Here is a 15,392-nt window from a genome sequence, read left to right as displayed (position 1 = left end):
ATTGAGTAATCTATTATTATTATAAAAATTTAAAAGATGTTGGGGTGGTTTTTTATTAGGAACAGATTTTATAAAAAAATTATTTAGATCGTTAGGCTTTTTTAAATCCTCTGGAATATTTTTATTTTTATCGGGAAGAAATTTATTCAACTTTAGTGTCTTCCACATTTCTTTTGATGAATTATTATTGAATTGATGTATAAAGTATGCCTTTTTTTCTCTCTCAATAGCCCGATTAGTAAAGTTACGCATTTGTCTATAAAAATCTAAATGTCTCTGTAATCTAGTCCTTTTAAATTTGCTTAAAGCTTTGTCCCTCTCGTTCATCATAATTTTGATGACATATGTCATCCATGGTGCTCTGGCTTTAGTGACTCTAGAGGTAACTATGGGAATATGTCTATCAAATAAATTATTTAAGCAATTAATTAAGTACGATATTTTTGCATCAATATTTTCCTGGTCATATATTCTGAAAAATGAAGTATTAAACAAATCAGCCTGAAAGGATTCTTGATTAAAATTTTTAAAGCTTCTATATGTACACATTTTAGATTGTTGCGATGTACCACCTACATTTACCTTACAATAAACAATAGAGTGATCTGAGATGTTATGATGTATGACACCCCCCTCCACTGCAGCTCCTTTTTGTACTATTACATAATCTAGAAGTGTTGCAGATGTAGCAGTGACTCTAGTAGGAACGTCTATCAATTGACAATAATTCAGTGATTCTAAAATTGAATAAAAATTCTTAACACTACTATTGTCATAGTCAAACAAGTCTAAATTAAAATCACCCATACAAATTATTTCATCTACAGTTGGTCCAATATCAATTAGACTATTTTCAAACTCATCCAGAAAAGAATATAAATTTTTTTCATGAGGTCTATATATTACACCTATTCCAAATGTTTTTTTATGAACCGTAATTTTAATCCATAACTGTTCCCAGATATAATCCTGCCTACTTATAAGTGGTTCACAACGCAATCCATCTCCAACATATATACATATTCCTTTACCTCTGCAATTTCTATCCGCCCGGTATAATTTATAATTATTAAAATTTAATTGGTCATCAACAATACTATATTTCAACCATGTTTCACATATTAAAAGAATATCTAAAGAATTATCCGAAACTATTTGTTTAATATTTTGCAATGAAGGTACTAATGATCTTGCATTACAGCAACCTACTTTAAACATTTTGTTTTATTTTAAACAATTTAAATGCTCGAGTTCGAAATTAAAACAATACCAAAACAAACGATATCTAACTTAAACAAAAAATTGTAGTTCTTGTAGTTTTTGTTCCACCTAGATAAAAATCTAGTAACGGGAACAACTCAATTGGTCAAATGCTGCAAATATAATCCTTAACATTGTTATGCTCGTAAAAGATAAAAATAACAAACATCATGATTCTATCTGTTAATTTCAAAAGCCATTAAATAGAGAATAATAATAATACATTATATACTAAGTAAGTAGTTTAGCGACATCCTCCAGTGAGCTGATTCTTCTACCATTTTGTTGACCATTCAGTTTGACGTAAACTTGACCATAATTTGTCCAAACCACACCTGAACCATTAATTTTTTTCACTGCCTCCGTTACAATATTTAGCTGCTCTCTCGTTAAATCCTCTCGAATTATTATATTTGTAGACTTCAGTGACCTTTTATTTTTGTAAACAACATTTTTATAATAATTTGAGGAAAATTTCACCAAAACTGGTCTACTTTTGTGGGTTTCTTTCTTGTTCAGTCGATAGCAGAACTCTATACTTCTTTCATCTAATTCCAGATGCATTGTAGTTGTAAATATAGCAAGCATAGTTTTAGACAAATTTTCAGGACCCGATGGTTCAGGAACTCCATAAATTCTAAGGTTGGTGCTTCTCCCCATTTGTTCCTGTTTCTTTTGGTGATTAACAAGAGATTTGATTGTCTCTTCCTGCTGCTGAAGTTTTCTAACAATACTTTGATTTTCTTCTTCAAGTTTGGCAATTTTTTCGTTATATTTCTCTTCGATAATCCCAGTTATAGTTTCGGTAAGCTTGAGGATAAACTCATCTGCTGTGCACAATTTAACAACCAGGTCTTTAACTACTGAGTGCAATTCATCCTCTCCCTTACCACTTTGACTTCTATTACCATCTCTACCCATTTTAACAAAACAAACTTTATAAAAACTTACTGCAAATCAGCTAAAAATCAGCTAAAAATATTTCTATGTATCTATGTATTTACGTCCGTGGTCATAACTTCCACTTACAGACAAATTTTCAAAATTATACGTGCACGTTTACCACATATTCCAATACTTAATCGCAGCACCGCAAAACCACGTCTACTCTGTAAGGCACATTCTTTTCGAATTCCTGACCTAACGGCTCGCCGGTGGGAAGATACTACCTCAAAACTGGACTACAGAGACGGTAGTAAATTCTGGCACAAATTCAAAGTCCTAACAAAACAAAAATTATCTCAACCATCTCATCTGTTGGTCAACAATCACATAATCAATTCCCCAGAAGGGAAAGCCGAAGCATTCAAAAATTCGCTTCAAACCAACTTTCAAACTCCAGACAACCCGAACTTTGATCACTTATTTAAACTCAACACAGAATACATAGTAAATGTTACTCTCAATCACCACGTTCCAGTCTATGATCCTATCATGGACCCCCTCACAAACAGGGAAACGGAGAGCTTTTGCCAAATAGGTAAAAACAGCGCTCCCGGACCTGATGGCATCAACCGAAGATGCCTCAAAAAACTTCCAGAGAGTATCATCCCTCTTCTAACTAAAATATTCAATGCATGTCTCAAAAACAGCCACTTCCCTACTCCTTGGAAAGTGGCCAATACCATCATGCTTTTGAAAAAAGGCAAACCCCCAACCAACGTGGAATCCTATAGACCAATTTCTTTAATCAACACTCTGGGCAAAGTTCTTGAGCTAATCCTAAAAGAGAGGCTCAATGACTTTCTCGAAAACCACAATATCATACCAAAATTTCAATACGGATTCCAGTCAGGTAAATCTACCAAACATGCAATAACTGATTTCACTACTAAAGTTACTCAAACCATCAACGATGGTTCATTCGCCATAGCCACATTCCTGGATGTGCAGAAGGCTTTCTATCAGGTCTGGCATGACGGACTTGTTCGGAAACTTCTGGACATCGGGCTACCATTACAATTTATCAAAATTGTACACTCATACCTCCACAACCGAACTGTCAGAGTGAAAATAAGTGATCAAAAGTCCACCCCCTTCACTCCACAAGCTGGAGTTCCCCAGGGTTCAGTCCTAGCACCGCTGTTATACATCATCTACAACAGCGATATCACCAACCAAAATATCCCAGGCACTCGGCTGTTTCTCTATGCAGACGACACGGCTCTGCTCACAACAACCTCTCGATACAACCCAAGACTCCACTTCAGAAGAGCCCAGGCTCTGTTGGACGGTGTCGGCGAATGGTGTTGTAAGTGGAGAGTCACGCTGAACGCGAACAAAACAACAACAATTGTGTTTCGCGCCCCTTCTGTGTCACATAGAATCATAATTAATGAAGACGACCAATATCCTCTGAGACTGTTAGGAGAAAGGCTTGTTGTTAGTCCGACTGCGAACTATTTAGGAGTTCTGTTCACCAGGACTCTTAATTGGAACGCAGATCTAAAGGCAACTTTAGATAGGGTAAGGAACAGGGTCAGACTTCTCAACTCTCTCTCTGGACGAATTGGCAAGACACACAAGAAGACTCTCATTCACACTTACAAGACCTTTATTCGACCCGTCATGGAGTATAAATTTTGCCTTTACTGTCTCTGCGCTAGAGCAAAACAAGAGTGGTTGTTGAGCGCTGAACGTAGAATCTTGCGTAGATGTAACTATGAGCACTGGCGATATCCCTCAAACGAAATCCATAACATCTCGAACATCCCCAAAATCACCGAGAGAATAAACTCTCTGAACAGGAACTTCACAATCAAAGTAATCAACGGCCCCCCCTCCGACACACAAGAATCTCTCAAATGTTCCTGTTCATCTTCCGGCCACGTACTCTACCGAAAGCCCAAACGCAAAAAGATTCATTTACCGTCCGCTCTAATGCAAACATGCATTGACGAACTCCCGGTAGAGTACGAAAACATCCTCGAGGCTACCCCGTTAGCCTACCGTACCCACCTTTAACATCTCCTCTTCCCTACCCCGAACAGGGAGAAGTTGGTTTTTTGCGGTTTCCCAACTTCATTGCACAATTATACCTGTTCGTCCCAAGAAAATAGCCGCAACTATTTTCTCCACTCGAACGCACACTGTCCACGCCGCGCTCAAAGCCACCTCCTGACCGCCGACGAGGGACGCAGGTTCGCCTGTCGTTGTACAATGGTTTCTAGGGAGACTGGTCGAGAGCAAAGCACGGACAGTACACGTAAATGTCTATGGAACCAACAACAATCCATCAAACTTTCTTCTCTGTTGTCTTCTTAGCCTTCTGGACACCACCGTCCGGCACCACAGGATCCAAAAACACCAGGACACGGCACTTGCCCCAGTGTGTTTTTCGGACTGTTTGCTTTTGCTGCCAACACTAAACATTCACTACAAACCCTGAAGAGGACAAAATCCTAAACAGGGACAATAATTGAACGCATTTCCACATAGCATTTTATCTATACACGCAAATCAAACAATGGTAGTAGTACGCGGACCTCACTTGTCAAGAGGCTTGATAATCTTCTTTTTCTTCTTCTGCTTCTTTAAACTGTGATCAGCGGCCCGAAAATACCACTACCATAAGTACAAATGTTCGAAATGTAAGATAGGACAATTATGATTGTCCCTCCTTAACAGGTAAGTCAACCAATCAATTAATTAAATAAGCATATAATAAAATTATCAGTATAATTCAAGGAATACTCAAAAAAAAATTCATGGAAAAATATTGAAAAATAAGCCAACGGTGGGAAAGACACCTCGAAAAAAAAAATGAAGTTTTATTAGCTTATATGTTTATCGAGATAATTCTGCGAGTTTTTTTAGTTATAACGATTTTTGACTTTTTGTTATCACTCAGAAATCAAAACAACGAAATTTTTTGCACAAAAAAGGGCGAATTTCAACATATTTATTATTGTTAAATAAAAAAATTACAATGTATATAGCTTCTAAAAAAACAGTTTTGGGGAAAAACCGTTTAAAGTATTGTCAAATTTTATTTTCAATTCCTTTTTGTGTGTAAAATCCTAAAATGACGCACACCGGAATATCTTTTTAAATCGCGGAGTAATTTACAAAAGAAAATGAGAACAGTGCTGTGGACCGTTGTTCATTACGTTCAAGCGTGCTGACGCGAACCTGCTGCAAAGCGAGTCAAATATAGGGATATTCAACGTTATCTCCCTACCTTCGACTCGTTTTGCAGTTGCAGTATCTTCGCGCCAGCGAGCTTGAGCGCAGTAAGACACAGTCAACAGCTCTTCTCATTTTCTTTTGTAAATTACCCCGCGATTCAAAAACATACTCCGATGTGCCTCACTTTACGATTTGACAGACAAAAAAACTTGAAAATAAAAGTTGACAATACTTTAAAAGCGTTTTTCTCAAAACTGCTTTTTTCAAAGCCTGTAGACATTGTAACTCAAAAACTACTTGACCAACTCCCGTGAAATTTTGTACATATTTTTTTAGACATTCCTTGAGGTAACACTGTTGAAATATTTTTTGTTTTTTGCTTATATTTTCTTTAACAATAATAAATATGTTGATTTTTACCCTTTTTCGGTAAAAAATTTCTAGTGATAGAGTGATACTAAAAAGTCAAAGATCATTAAAACTGAAAGAAACTTAACAGCGTTACCTCGAGAAACTCATAAGCTAAAATAAAATATTTTTGAATTTTTTGTCTACCTTGATCTAATGAGAAATTCTGATGCCCACCGCAAAATTCATTGTTTTTTTGTGGTGTCTTTAAAAATTTGTCACCGTTGGCTTATTTTGCAATATTTCTTCTCGATTTTTTTTGAATATTCTTTGAATTGTATTTAATATGCTTAGTGAATTAAAAAATAAAATTATTCTCTCATACTTTCAAAACATAATCAAAAAAAGTGCTTAAAATGTTGATTTCCACCCTTTCGGTCCCCGTTAAGGATAGCTATGACACGATTTTGATAGGCAACTCATGCTGGTCGTGTCTCATGTGTGTACATATATGAAATTTAATAAAAACAATGTTGCATTCGGCAAGCAGATGGGTACATTTCGACCTATTCGTCCTCTCAATAGCTCTTTAACTTGTTCTAAGTCTATTAAGAGATTAGATAGTGTCATGACAGAAAAACAAAAACCTTTCGTTTAGACTTAACTAAGATTTTTGGATCTTTTATAATACCCTGGGCAAATTAGAAAATACAAGGAAAAGTTATTTACCAACAATTTTATTGCTGGATCCGAATTCTATGATTATATATTAATAATATAGGTAGGTATGTAAAGTCCGCAGATAATAGTGTGCTAATTTTTTTAAAAACAAAATGGCGCCCCCAAATCGTGTTTTTTTCGATTATTCCTCTATAACTTCGAAGAGTTTAACTTTACACCAAAAACACACCAATGAAAACGAAAATTCACCGTAATGGAACATGCAGGTTTTCCCAACAAAATTTTTAATTTTCAACCACAATTTTACGTACCCAAGTAATTAGTTATCAATAATTAAATAACTAGGTTACATCAAAGCCCTTTTGGTATACATTATATCTCCAGAAGCCAATGAAAATTGAATGAATAAATCAGCAACAATAAAATTGTTAATTAACAATTTACGGGCAAAATAATAACCATAATGAATGAGTGGTTCCTGAAATATAACCGGTCAAAGTTGACCGACATGTGCGACCAAGTTATAAATAATGGGGTGGTAATTTTCAAACCATTACCTTTTTATTTCGGTGCTCTTTCTCCACTCAAATTTTCATATCTTTAAGAGACTGATAGTGTCATAATATAATATTATATTATATTATAATAATAAAACGATCGTTATTACGAGTGAAAAATACCAAAAATACCAAAATTCCAATCAAAAGTTAGGTTGAAGAAAATATAATCTTAAAGTTCAAAATCGGTATACGTTAAAAAAATACATTTTCTCGGCTTCCAATGGAGCAATTTTCTTCATTTCTGTTTGTTTCCAAGCAACTTCAGTAGAGCCACCTAACTAATGTATTACTAAATGTCAAAGTTGCTTTTTCGAAAGCTCTTTTCTATGGCAAAATCGAAATTTATCAAAATTTGATTGTATTAGAATCGTTACTCTTCTGTTACTCAGTCAACTATAGTTATTTTAACATGGTATATTGGAAGTAACTCACGAAGACCCGGTCAAGACCGCAGAAGGGTTACAACTTCTGATAAAGACCGATTCTTGAGACTAAGTACACTGAAACACAGTTCTCTTACCAGTATTCCTCCAAATAAGAATTTTTTAAACATTAAAATTATATTTTAGTTGAAATAAACATTAAATGAACTAACTCTGGGAAAAAATTAACCGCGCACCTTAAAAATAGGTCATTTTGGATGTATTGAATTTCCTAAACCTGTTGTCCGGTTTTAGTAATTTTTTATTATGTTATAGCATTATTTTTTAAAAATATCGCTGTAATAACATTGTTGTTAAACAGGTAAATTTTAATTGTATACCGGGTGTACGAATCAAACTGTGTTTTTTTCTCAAAGTTCTCATCACTCTGCGGAATATTTTAGCAGTTGTAAAATACTGAAATTAAAACCCAACTATAGCGTCATATTTTCTCAACATTCTGTGTTTTGATTCATTCGCTTATGTTGGATAATAAAAAAGTTGGGGACTTTAACAACTAGCCATGTTTTTCATCAATACAGGGTATTTTTAAATAAGTATGGTAAATTCTGCAATGTGCATGAAAAAATAATGACAGTTTGCTTTATAATGGTATGTCTATAAATGCTTCGTTTCCGATATAGAGGGTGTTCAAATTTGTCTTACAAACTGTCGATATATTAATTGCTTTAAAACCGGTTGAGATATGCAAATTAAATTTGGTGGGTTTTAAAACGTAGTTATTGCACATTTTTTGACATACAATTAAGAATTTAATATTCACCATTGGCCCGCATACGGGTAATATGAGCCGTCATAGTTCCTGTATGCGCGCCAATGGTGAATATTGAATTCTTCATTGTATGTAAAAAAAATGTGCAATAACTACGTCTTGAAACTCACCAAATTTCATTTGCATATCTCAACCGGTTTTAAAGCAATAAATAAATCATCAGTTTGTAAGAACAAATTTAACACTCCCTATCTCGGAAACGAAGCATTTGCGGACATACCTTTATAAAGCAAACTGTCAATATTTTCATGCAGAATTACCCTTTAAACACCCCGTATTGATGAAAAACATGGCTATTTGTTAAAGTAACTAACTTTTTTATAATCCAACATAAGCGAATGAATCAAAAAACAGAATGTTGAGCAAATATGAAGCTATAGTTGGGTTATAATTCCAGTATTCTATAAATACTAGAATATTATACAGGGTGATGCGAACTTTGAGAAAAACAAACACAGTCTGATTCATACACCCGGTATGCAATAAAAATGTACCTGTTTAGCAACAATATTATTACACCAATATTGTCAAAGAATAAGTCTATAACATATTAAAAAATCACTTAAATCGGACAACAAGTTAAGTAAATTCGAGAAATCAAAAATGACCCATTTTTAAGGTGGGCTGTTAATTTTGGCCCAGAGTGTAGATAATAATTGTTACCTGTCAAATGGTAAAGATTCTCTAATCCTAACCAATGTTCTCCATTTAGGTCTCCGAACCCAAACTTATACTCTCTCCGATCTCTATAGAAATCAACAGATCCGTCAATTCTTCTCTGTACTACAGTCCATCCGCCACCTCTTGTCTGCATATCACATGTTACGTTTATTAATTTATTGGAATTAATTGGTTGTATTTCGTAAACTCCGGAAACAGTTACACCTAGAGAAAATAAAATACATATTTCACATACTTAAAGATTTCGAAAATATCCAATATATTTTTTTTATTAACCCCACATTTATTACAATCTATCTATACAATCTAAACCTAAATGTTTAGGTAGATAACTGACAATAAGTAATAGGACTGACAATAATTAGGAATGCCATGTAGGGAGCAGGGCCCCCGTAACCGGGCGTGCAACGCGTGCGGCGCACGCGGGCGTAACCCCAAAGGGGCGCCAAACCGAAGAATATTTATTTTAAATGAGATAATTTTTTATACTTATACAATTTTAATTATTTCATGAACAGCTAGAGAAATCTCAAAAATCAAATATTGTGTTATTACTGAAAAAATAATTATTCTCGTCTTGAAATGTTGAACTTACTCGGTCAAAAATATATTACAATTTGTTGTTCCTTCCTAATTTTTTTCTTTGAAGTAGACTGAATTGCGCTTGGCATACTATCCAATCGATTTTATGTTGTAAACTAACGTGACACTCAAAATAGTCAAATAAACATCAAATCACACTCCTTGACGAGCAGAAACATAAATTAACACCCATAAAACGCATCTTAGCAGTTTTACTCCAACAAAAACACAACTTGATGGATCAAGAAGTTTTACACATATAAAGTGAATCTTTTACTCGAATTTATGATAATTACCCTTAAGTAAACAAATACTTATGAATTATGATTATGTAGTTGATTTGAGTATCTTTTCCCTTCTCGTCTATGAGTTTATGAGGCACAAACATTATTTACTGTTACTGGTGAACGGGTGGTTTCCTGCAGTGAAAGGTTTAAAATTTTATTTTATATTGGTGTTAATAATTACCTACTTTTGTTTTCGAGTAAAGAATATTGGACAATTTTTTCTATTTTTTGTTATTTTAAGTGGTGTGGAAATTAAATTAATTGTGAAAATGGTAATTATCGTATTGCATAGAATAATAATAATTCATTTTAAATAGTTGTAATATGTTACTTTTTACACCACTATAGACTGGGACTTGGGACTTTTGACTTTTTTTAAACTAAATTGATGTTGCTCTGAAAATACAAAGTTTATTAATTTTACAATATTTACAAACTTAAAATTATACTACCTGAAAATACAAAGAAACAACAATTTAAGCTAATTATTCTACGTTAAAAAATTCTTAATCATTTATGACATTAAGTAATTTTAAGAAAGTTTATTCATGACATTTTGTCACTGTCACTTCACTTTATCTTGCTACTTGGCTAGTGTCTCAGCTACTTGCTTCAAACTTAAATTAAAGAGAATCTCGACAGCAGATATTGTATGTCGGGATTTCTCTTTACATCTCCCCCCCTTCAGGTGAGAACTAGACAGGTATTTGTGTGGTCATTTTTGGATTCTTCAAACAACGGTGTTAGTTTTGTAATGTGGAACAGGTTTGACTCTTCTTTACTGTGTCCAGTGTCCAATTCGTAGATAGAATTCGACCATTTCTTCTTAATTGTGTACGGTCCAGTTCGCAATTCGTTTAGCTTTGCTCTGTTTAATTTATTACCATTTTCCACGTATACTTGGTCTCCAACATTTAGTTGTAGGTCTTTTCGATGTGCATCAAATCTTCTTTTGTTGCATTCATGTGATTTTAATGTATATTTCAATGCTAATTTTCTATCTTTACTTAATTCTTCTCGTGTGACTGTAGGTCTTATTTCATCAGGTAGTATGTTTGTGTTTTCACCTTCTACTAGATATTTTGGAGTAAACCTTGTTATCGTATGCTCTGTTTTATTGTAGGCTGCTACACATTTTTGTGCAACTGTTGGCCATGCAATTTTGTTCTTTGTTTCATTTATTTTACATCTTATTTTATTTACGAGCGTTTGGTTTACTCTTTCATTCAGCCCATTGGAAAATGGTGCATCAACAGCAGTGAATACTAGTTTTGTATTATTATTCTTAAGAAATTGTTTGTATTCTTTCGAGTTTATTCCAGGGTATTGATCTGCTAACACTATGTCGACTTGGTAATTGTCTGTTACCATTTTTGTCAATTTTATAAAGTCCGTTGCACTTTGATTCTGTGATGTTAAAATATAAACGTACCTTGTAAAATGGTCAATTAATATATGGAGGTACTTCTTTGTTGACCGACATCCACCAAATCCTCCAACAGTGTCTATAGAAACTATTTCAAATGGTCGTTTTGCTGGACCTAAATGTGACATCCATCCATATTTGGGTTTTCTTCTTGATTTGTTTTTCAAACAAATTTCACAGTTATTGCACATTTTTCTTATATTTTTTAATAAGTTTTTTGCTGTATAAAATGGAGTTATCTTGTTTATCATCTGTGTTTGTCCTAAATGGCAGTAGGTGTAATGTGTCCTTTTTATTAGATCTATACTAAAATTTTCTGATATTAAAATTTTGTCTCTTTTTCTTATTTTTCTATAATAGATTCCATTCTTAAATGTCAAATTACTATTGTGTAAATCTCTTTGATCTTGTTGTATCTCTGCGATATCTATTAAGTTAATTTTTCTTATGGATTCACTCATTTGTAAATCACTATAATAGTGGTTTACAAACTGAAGAAAATCGTCCAAATTTTCCTCTGGTTCTAATACTGGATTTCTGCTCAGACAGTCCGCTTCTTGGTTTGTTGCCCCTGGATTATATTTAACCCTAAAGTTGTACTGTGATAAGTAGTAAGCCAAATCACCTAATTCTTCATCAGTTCTAGCTTTAAAATTCATATTTTCTAAGGGTTTATGGTCAGAATATACCTTAAATTCTTTGCCCATTAGCCAATGTTGCCAATATTTTACAGCTTCTTTTATGGCTAAGCATTCTAGATATATTGCTTTTTTCTTCTTTTGTGCTTCTGTTAATTTTTTTGAAAAATATGCCACTGGTCTACTATTACCATTTTCATCGTCCTGTTTTAGCACAGCTCCCACACCAATCATGCATGCATCTGTGTAGATTTTAATTGGGACGTTTGGGTCAAATATCTTCAGAATTGGTTGTGAACACAACCAATTTTTTATCTTATCGAAGGCTTCTTGACATTCTTTTGTCCAGATGAACTTAGCATCTTTCCTTAATAGGTTATATAGCGGTTCAAGTATAACTGCTCTGTGTGGTATAAATTTTTGATGAAAATTTATTTTTCCCAAAAATTGACGGATATTTTTTTTCTTTTCCGGAACTGGAAAATCTTTTACAGCGGTCAGGTAATCTTTTAATGGTCTCACCGAATTCTTTTCGATTATATGACCCAAATATTTTGCGCTATTTTTCGCAAATGAGCATTTTGAGAATTTTAGTTTAAACCCTTCTTTCATAATTGTTTCCAATAATGTAGATATATGTGAAATATGATCTGTGAATGTCTTAGAGAATATTATAATATCATCAATAAAGTTTATTGCAAAATCTGACATTTTATATTTTCTTATTATGTTACTCAGTATTCTTTGGAAAATGGCTGGTGATGTCTTTAATCCAAATGGTAGACAGGTCCATTGGAAGTGTCCCTCTTGTGTTACAAATGCTGTTTTATGTTTATCTTCAATTTTCATTGGAATTGACCAGAACGCAGAGTTAATGTCTAATGTTGTAAAGTAATTACAGTTTACTGTTTTTATTATTAAATCTTCTATCAATGGAAAAGGCTGTGATTGAGGTGTGACTATTTTGTTAAGTTCTCTAAAGTCTATACACAGTCTTGATTTTTTTCCCTCTTCTTTTTTATATGCCAATGTAACAGGAGCAGCAAAAGGACTATATGATTCTTCAATTAAACCCTTTTCCAATAATTTTGCTACTTGATTTTCTATCTCTTTTCTGTCCTCCATTGTGCATCTGTAGGGGCGTTTGTAACAGTATTTTTCTACCATTAGATCAATGTGGGCTTCATAATCTTTAACTGTACCAACATCATATTTATCCTTGGCAAATACCGTTGCATATTTATCAATTATTTCTTCAATTTTAACTTGTTTATCTAAATCTAGATGATTTTTTTCTATTTCAAATTGATCAATATTTAAATTTTCATTGAAATTAATTTTATATTCTTTTTTGTTTATGTCACCTAGTACATCAGGAATTTTGACATATTTATTTTTTTCTGGTGATTCTATATTTCTATCATTGTTATGTATAATCTCTAGTCTCTCATTGTGACTTATATTAAATTTTAAACAACAGTCCAAACCCGCTAAAAAATCATACTTAAATTCTTCATTTTCTATAACAAAAACATTCATTTCATTTTCAACGTCTAAAATTTTTAATTTTAATGTAACCATACCTTTTGTTTTTGAACTACCATTAATTGTGTTTAGATTAACTGAATGTTTATTATTCCATTCCTTCTGTTTTATTTTCAATATTTTTGAATTTATCAGTGACACATTGGATCCTGGATCATACAGTGCATTCACATTCAGTATGTTGTTTATTTTTACGTTGAACACAATTAATGGTATTATTGTAAGTTTTTTGGATTCTCGTTGCTCAATTCCACTTCTAACATTGCATTGTTATTTATTGTCCTCACTTGACCAGCTTTATCTTTTTTTTCTTTAAACCAGCAATTCTCCTCAGAATGGAACCGTTTTCCTCTATTTGCATTTTCACATATTTTACAAGGAGTTTTTTCCTCTGATTGTTTGAATTTATTTTCTGCATATTTTTTCTTTTTCATTAGACTTCTAGTTGCAAGGTGTTCAAGTTTACCTATCTCATTGTACAAATCTTGGGTACCTTGTAATATTTCTCTATCAATTTTATCTGCAACATTATTTGGTAGGCCAATGGCTATTAAATCTATTAATGTGCTTGTGTCAATGGATTTACTCACCTGCAGTAGTAGCTTTTCCTTTTTTATTGCATATTCTAATAAGGAACCAGTCTGGTATTTAAATGTGTGAGCATATCGGATTTGAGACCACCCTTTACTTCCAAAAGTTTCACAAAAATTATTTTTCCAGTCTTCCCAATCTGATTCTACTGTAAATTTTAGTATCATACAGCTGTACCAGTCTATACTTGCCTTTTCAAGGAAAAATTTTAAAATTTCAATCTTTTTCTTTTCTTCTAGAATTAAACAACGTTCGCATTCTCTTTCAAATTCAGATAGCCATTGGTTTGCGTTTATATTTTTTCCATCAAATTTTTCAATCATAAAATCTTTTGCTATCTTGCTTAAATTCTGAATTTCAGATGTTTGTTCTTTATTTTCCATCAGTTTTTCCAATAGTTTTTGTATTGTGTCAACTTGAACATCTGATGTGGGTTCACTATCACTCTCTGTCAGTTCTTCTAAATATTGATTCTCAAAATATAAATTTTCATCTTCATCTAGATAGATTTTTGATAATTCTTCTGTTAAGGTTATCCACACTTTTCTAGATTTATTTCTTTTCTTTATAGAGTTTTTTATTCTTGCATATACCTGTGTTTTGCACACTTCTTTGTGCAAATTCGCTGGCTGAAACTCATCTGGTAATAAAAAGGTTTTTCCATCTGGTGTGCCAATTGAAGTTATACACATCATATTTGTTTTTCCATCTTGTGCTCCTACCATTTTAAAGTCAAACCTTAATTTTTCCATTTTTGAGTGTACTTAAGCAAAATTGTTGTTTTGTAATATGTTACTTTTTACACCACTATAGACTGGGACTTGGGACTTTTGACTTTTTTTAAACTAAATTGATGTTGCTCTGAAAATACAAAGTTTATTAATTTTACAATATTTACAAACTTAAAATTATACTACCTGAAAATACAAAGAAACAACAATTTAAGCTAATTATTCTACGTTAAAAAATTCTTAATCATTTATGACATTAAGTAATTTTAAGAAAGTTTATTCATGACATTTTTGTCACTGTCACTTCACTTTATCTTGCTACTTGGCTAGTGTCTCAGCTACTTGCTTCAAACTTAAATTAAAGAGAATCTCGACAGCAGATATTGTATGTCGGGATTTCTCTTTACATAGTTATAATCGGGTTTCCTCTAATAAAATCCACAATTTACAATTTATTTTGAAAAAAAAAGAAAATAATTAAGACATTGTGTCTGCATAACTTGGAACCACATGGGAAACTTTTTTATTATTAATTTTACGGAAAAATTTATTCTTCACAAAATGTTTTGCATAGTTTAAAAACTAAAATTCAACCAAATATAAAATTGTGTCAATCTTATGAGTATCAAAAATATGAATTTAGATCAAGAGTACCTTATATTTCACAATATCGAAAATTATTATTATAAAAAGTTGTTTGGAATTAATTAAAAACTATG

The 15,392-nt window shown here is 32.7% G+C and overlaps 1 protein-coding gene across 1 annotated transcript in view; it reads right to left on the bottom strand.

Annotated features, from left to right (window-relative positions):
- The window catches only part of LOC114339406 (angiopoietin-related protein 1-like), a 262,517-nt gene that overhangs the window by 51,996 nt on the left and 195,129 nt on the right, over positions 1–15,392 (bottom strand). Inside the window, exon 4 of the mRNA XM_050659347.1 lies at positions 8,856–9,077. Within this exon, the coding sequence (XP_050515304.1) occupies positions 8,856–9,077 (222 nt within the window). The remainder of the gene's footprint in view (positions 1–8,855; positions 9,078–15,392) is intronic.

The sequence above is a fragment of the Diabrotica virgifera genome, chromosome 8 (assembly GCF_917563875.1).
Source record: "Diabrotica virgifera virgifera chromosome 8, PGI_DIABVI_V3a".
NCBI classification, from domain to species: domain Eukaryota; kingdom Metazoa; phylum Arthropoda; class Insecta; order Coleoptera; family Chrysomelidae; genus Diabrotica; species Diabrotica virgifera.
The sequence above is the reverse complement of the archived record's forward strand: the minus strand, read 5'-3'. Positions and strand labels throughout refer to the sequence as shown.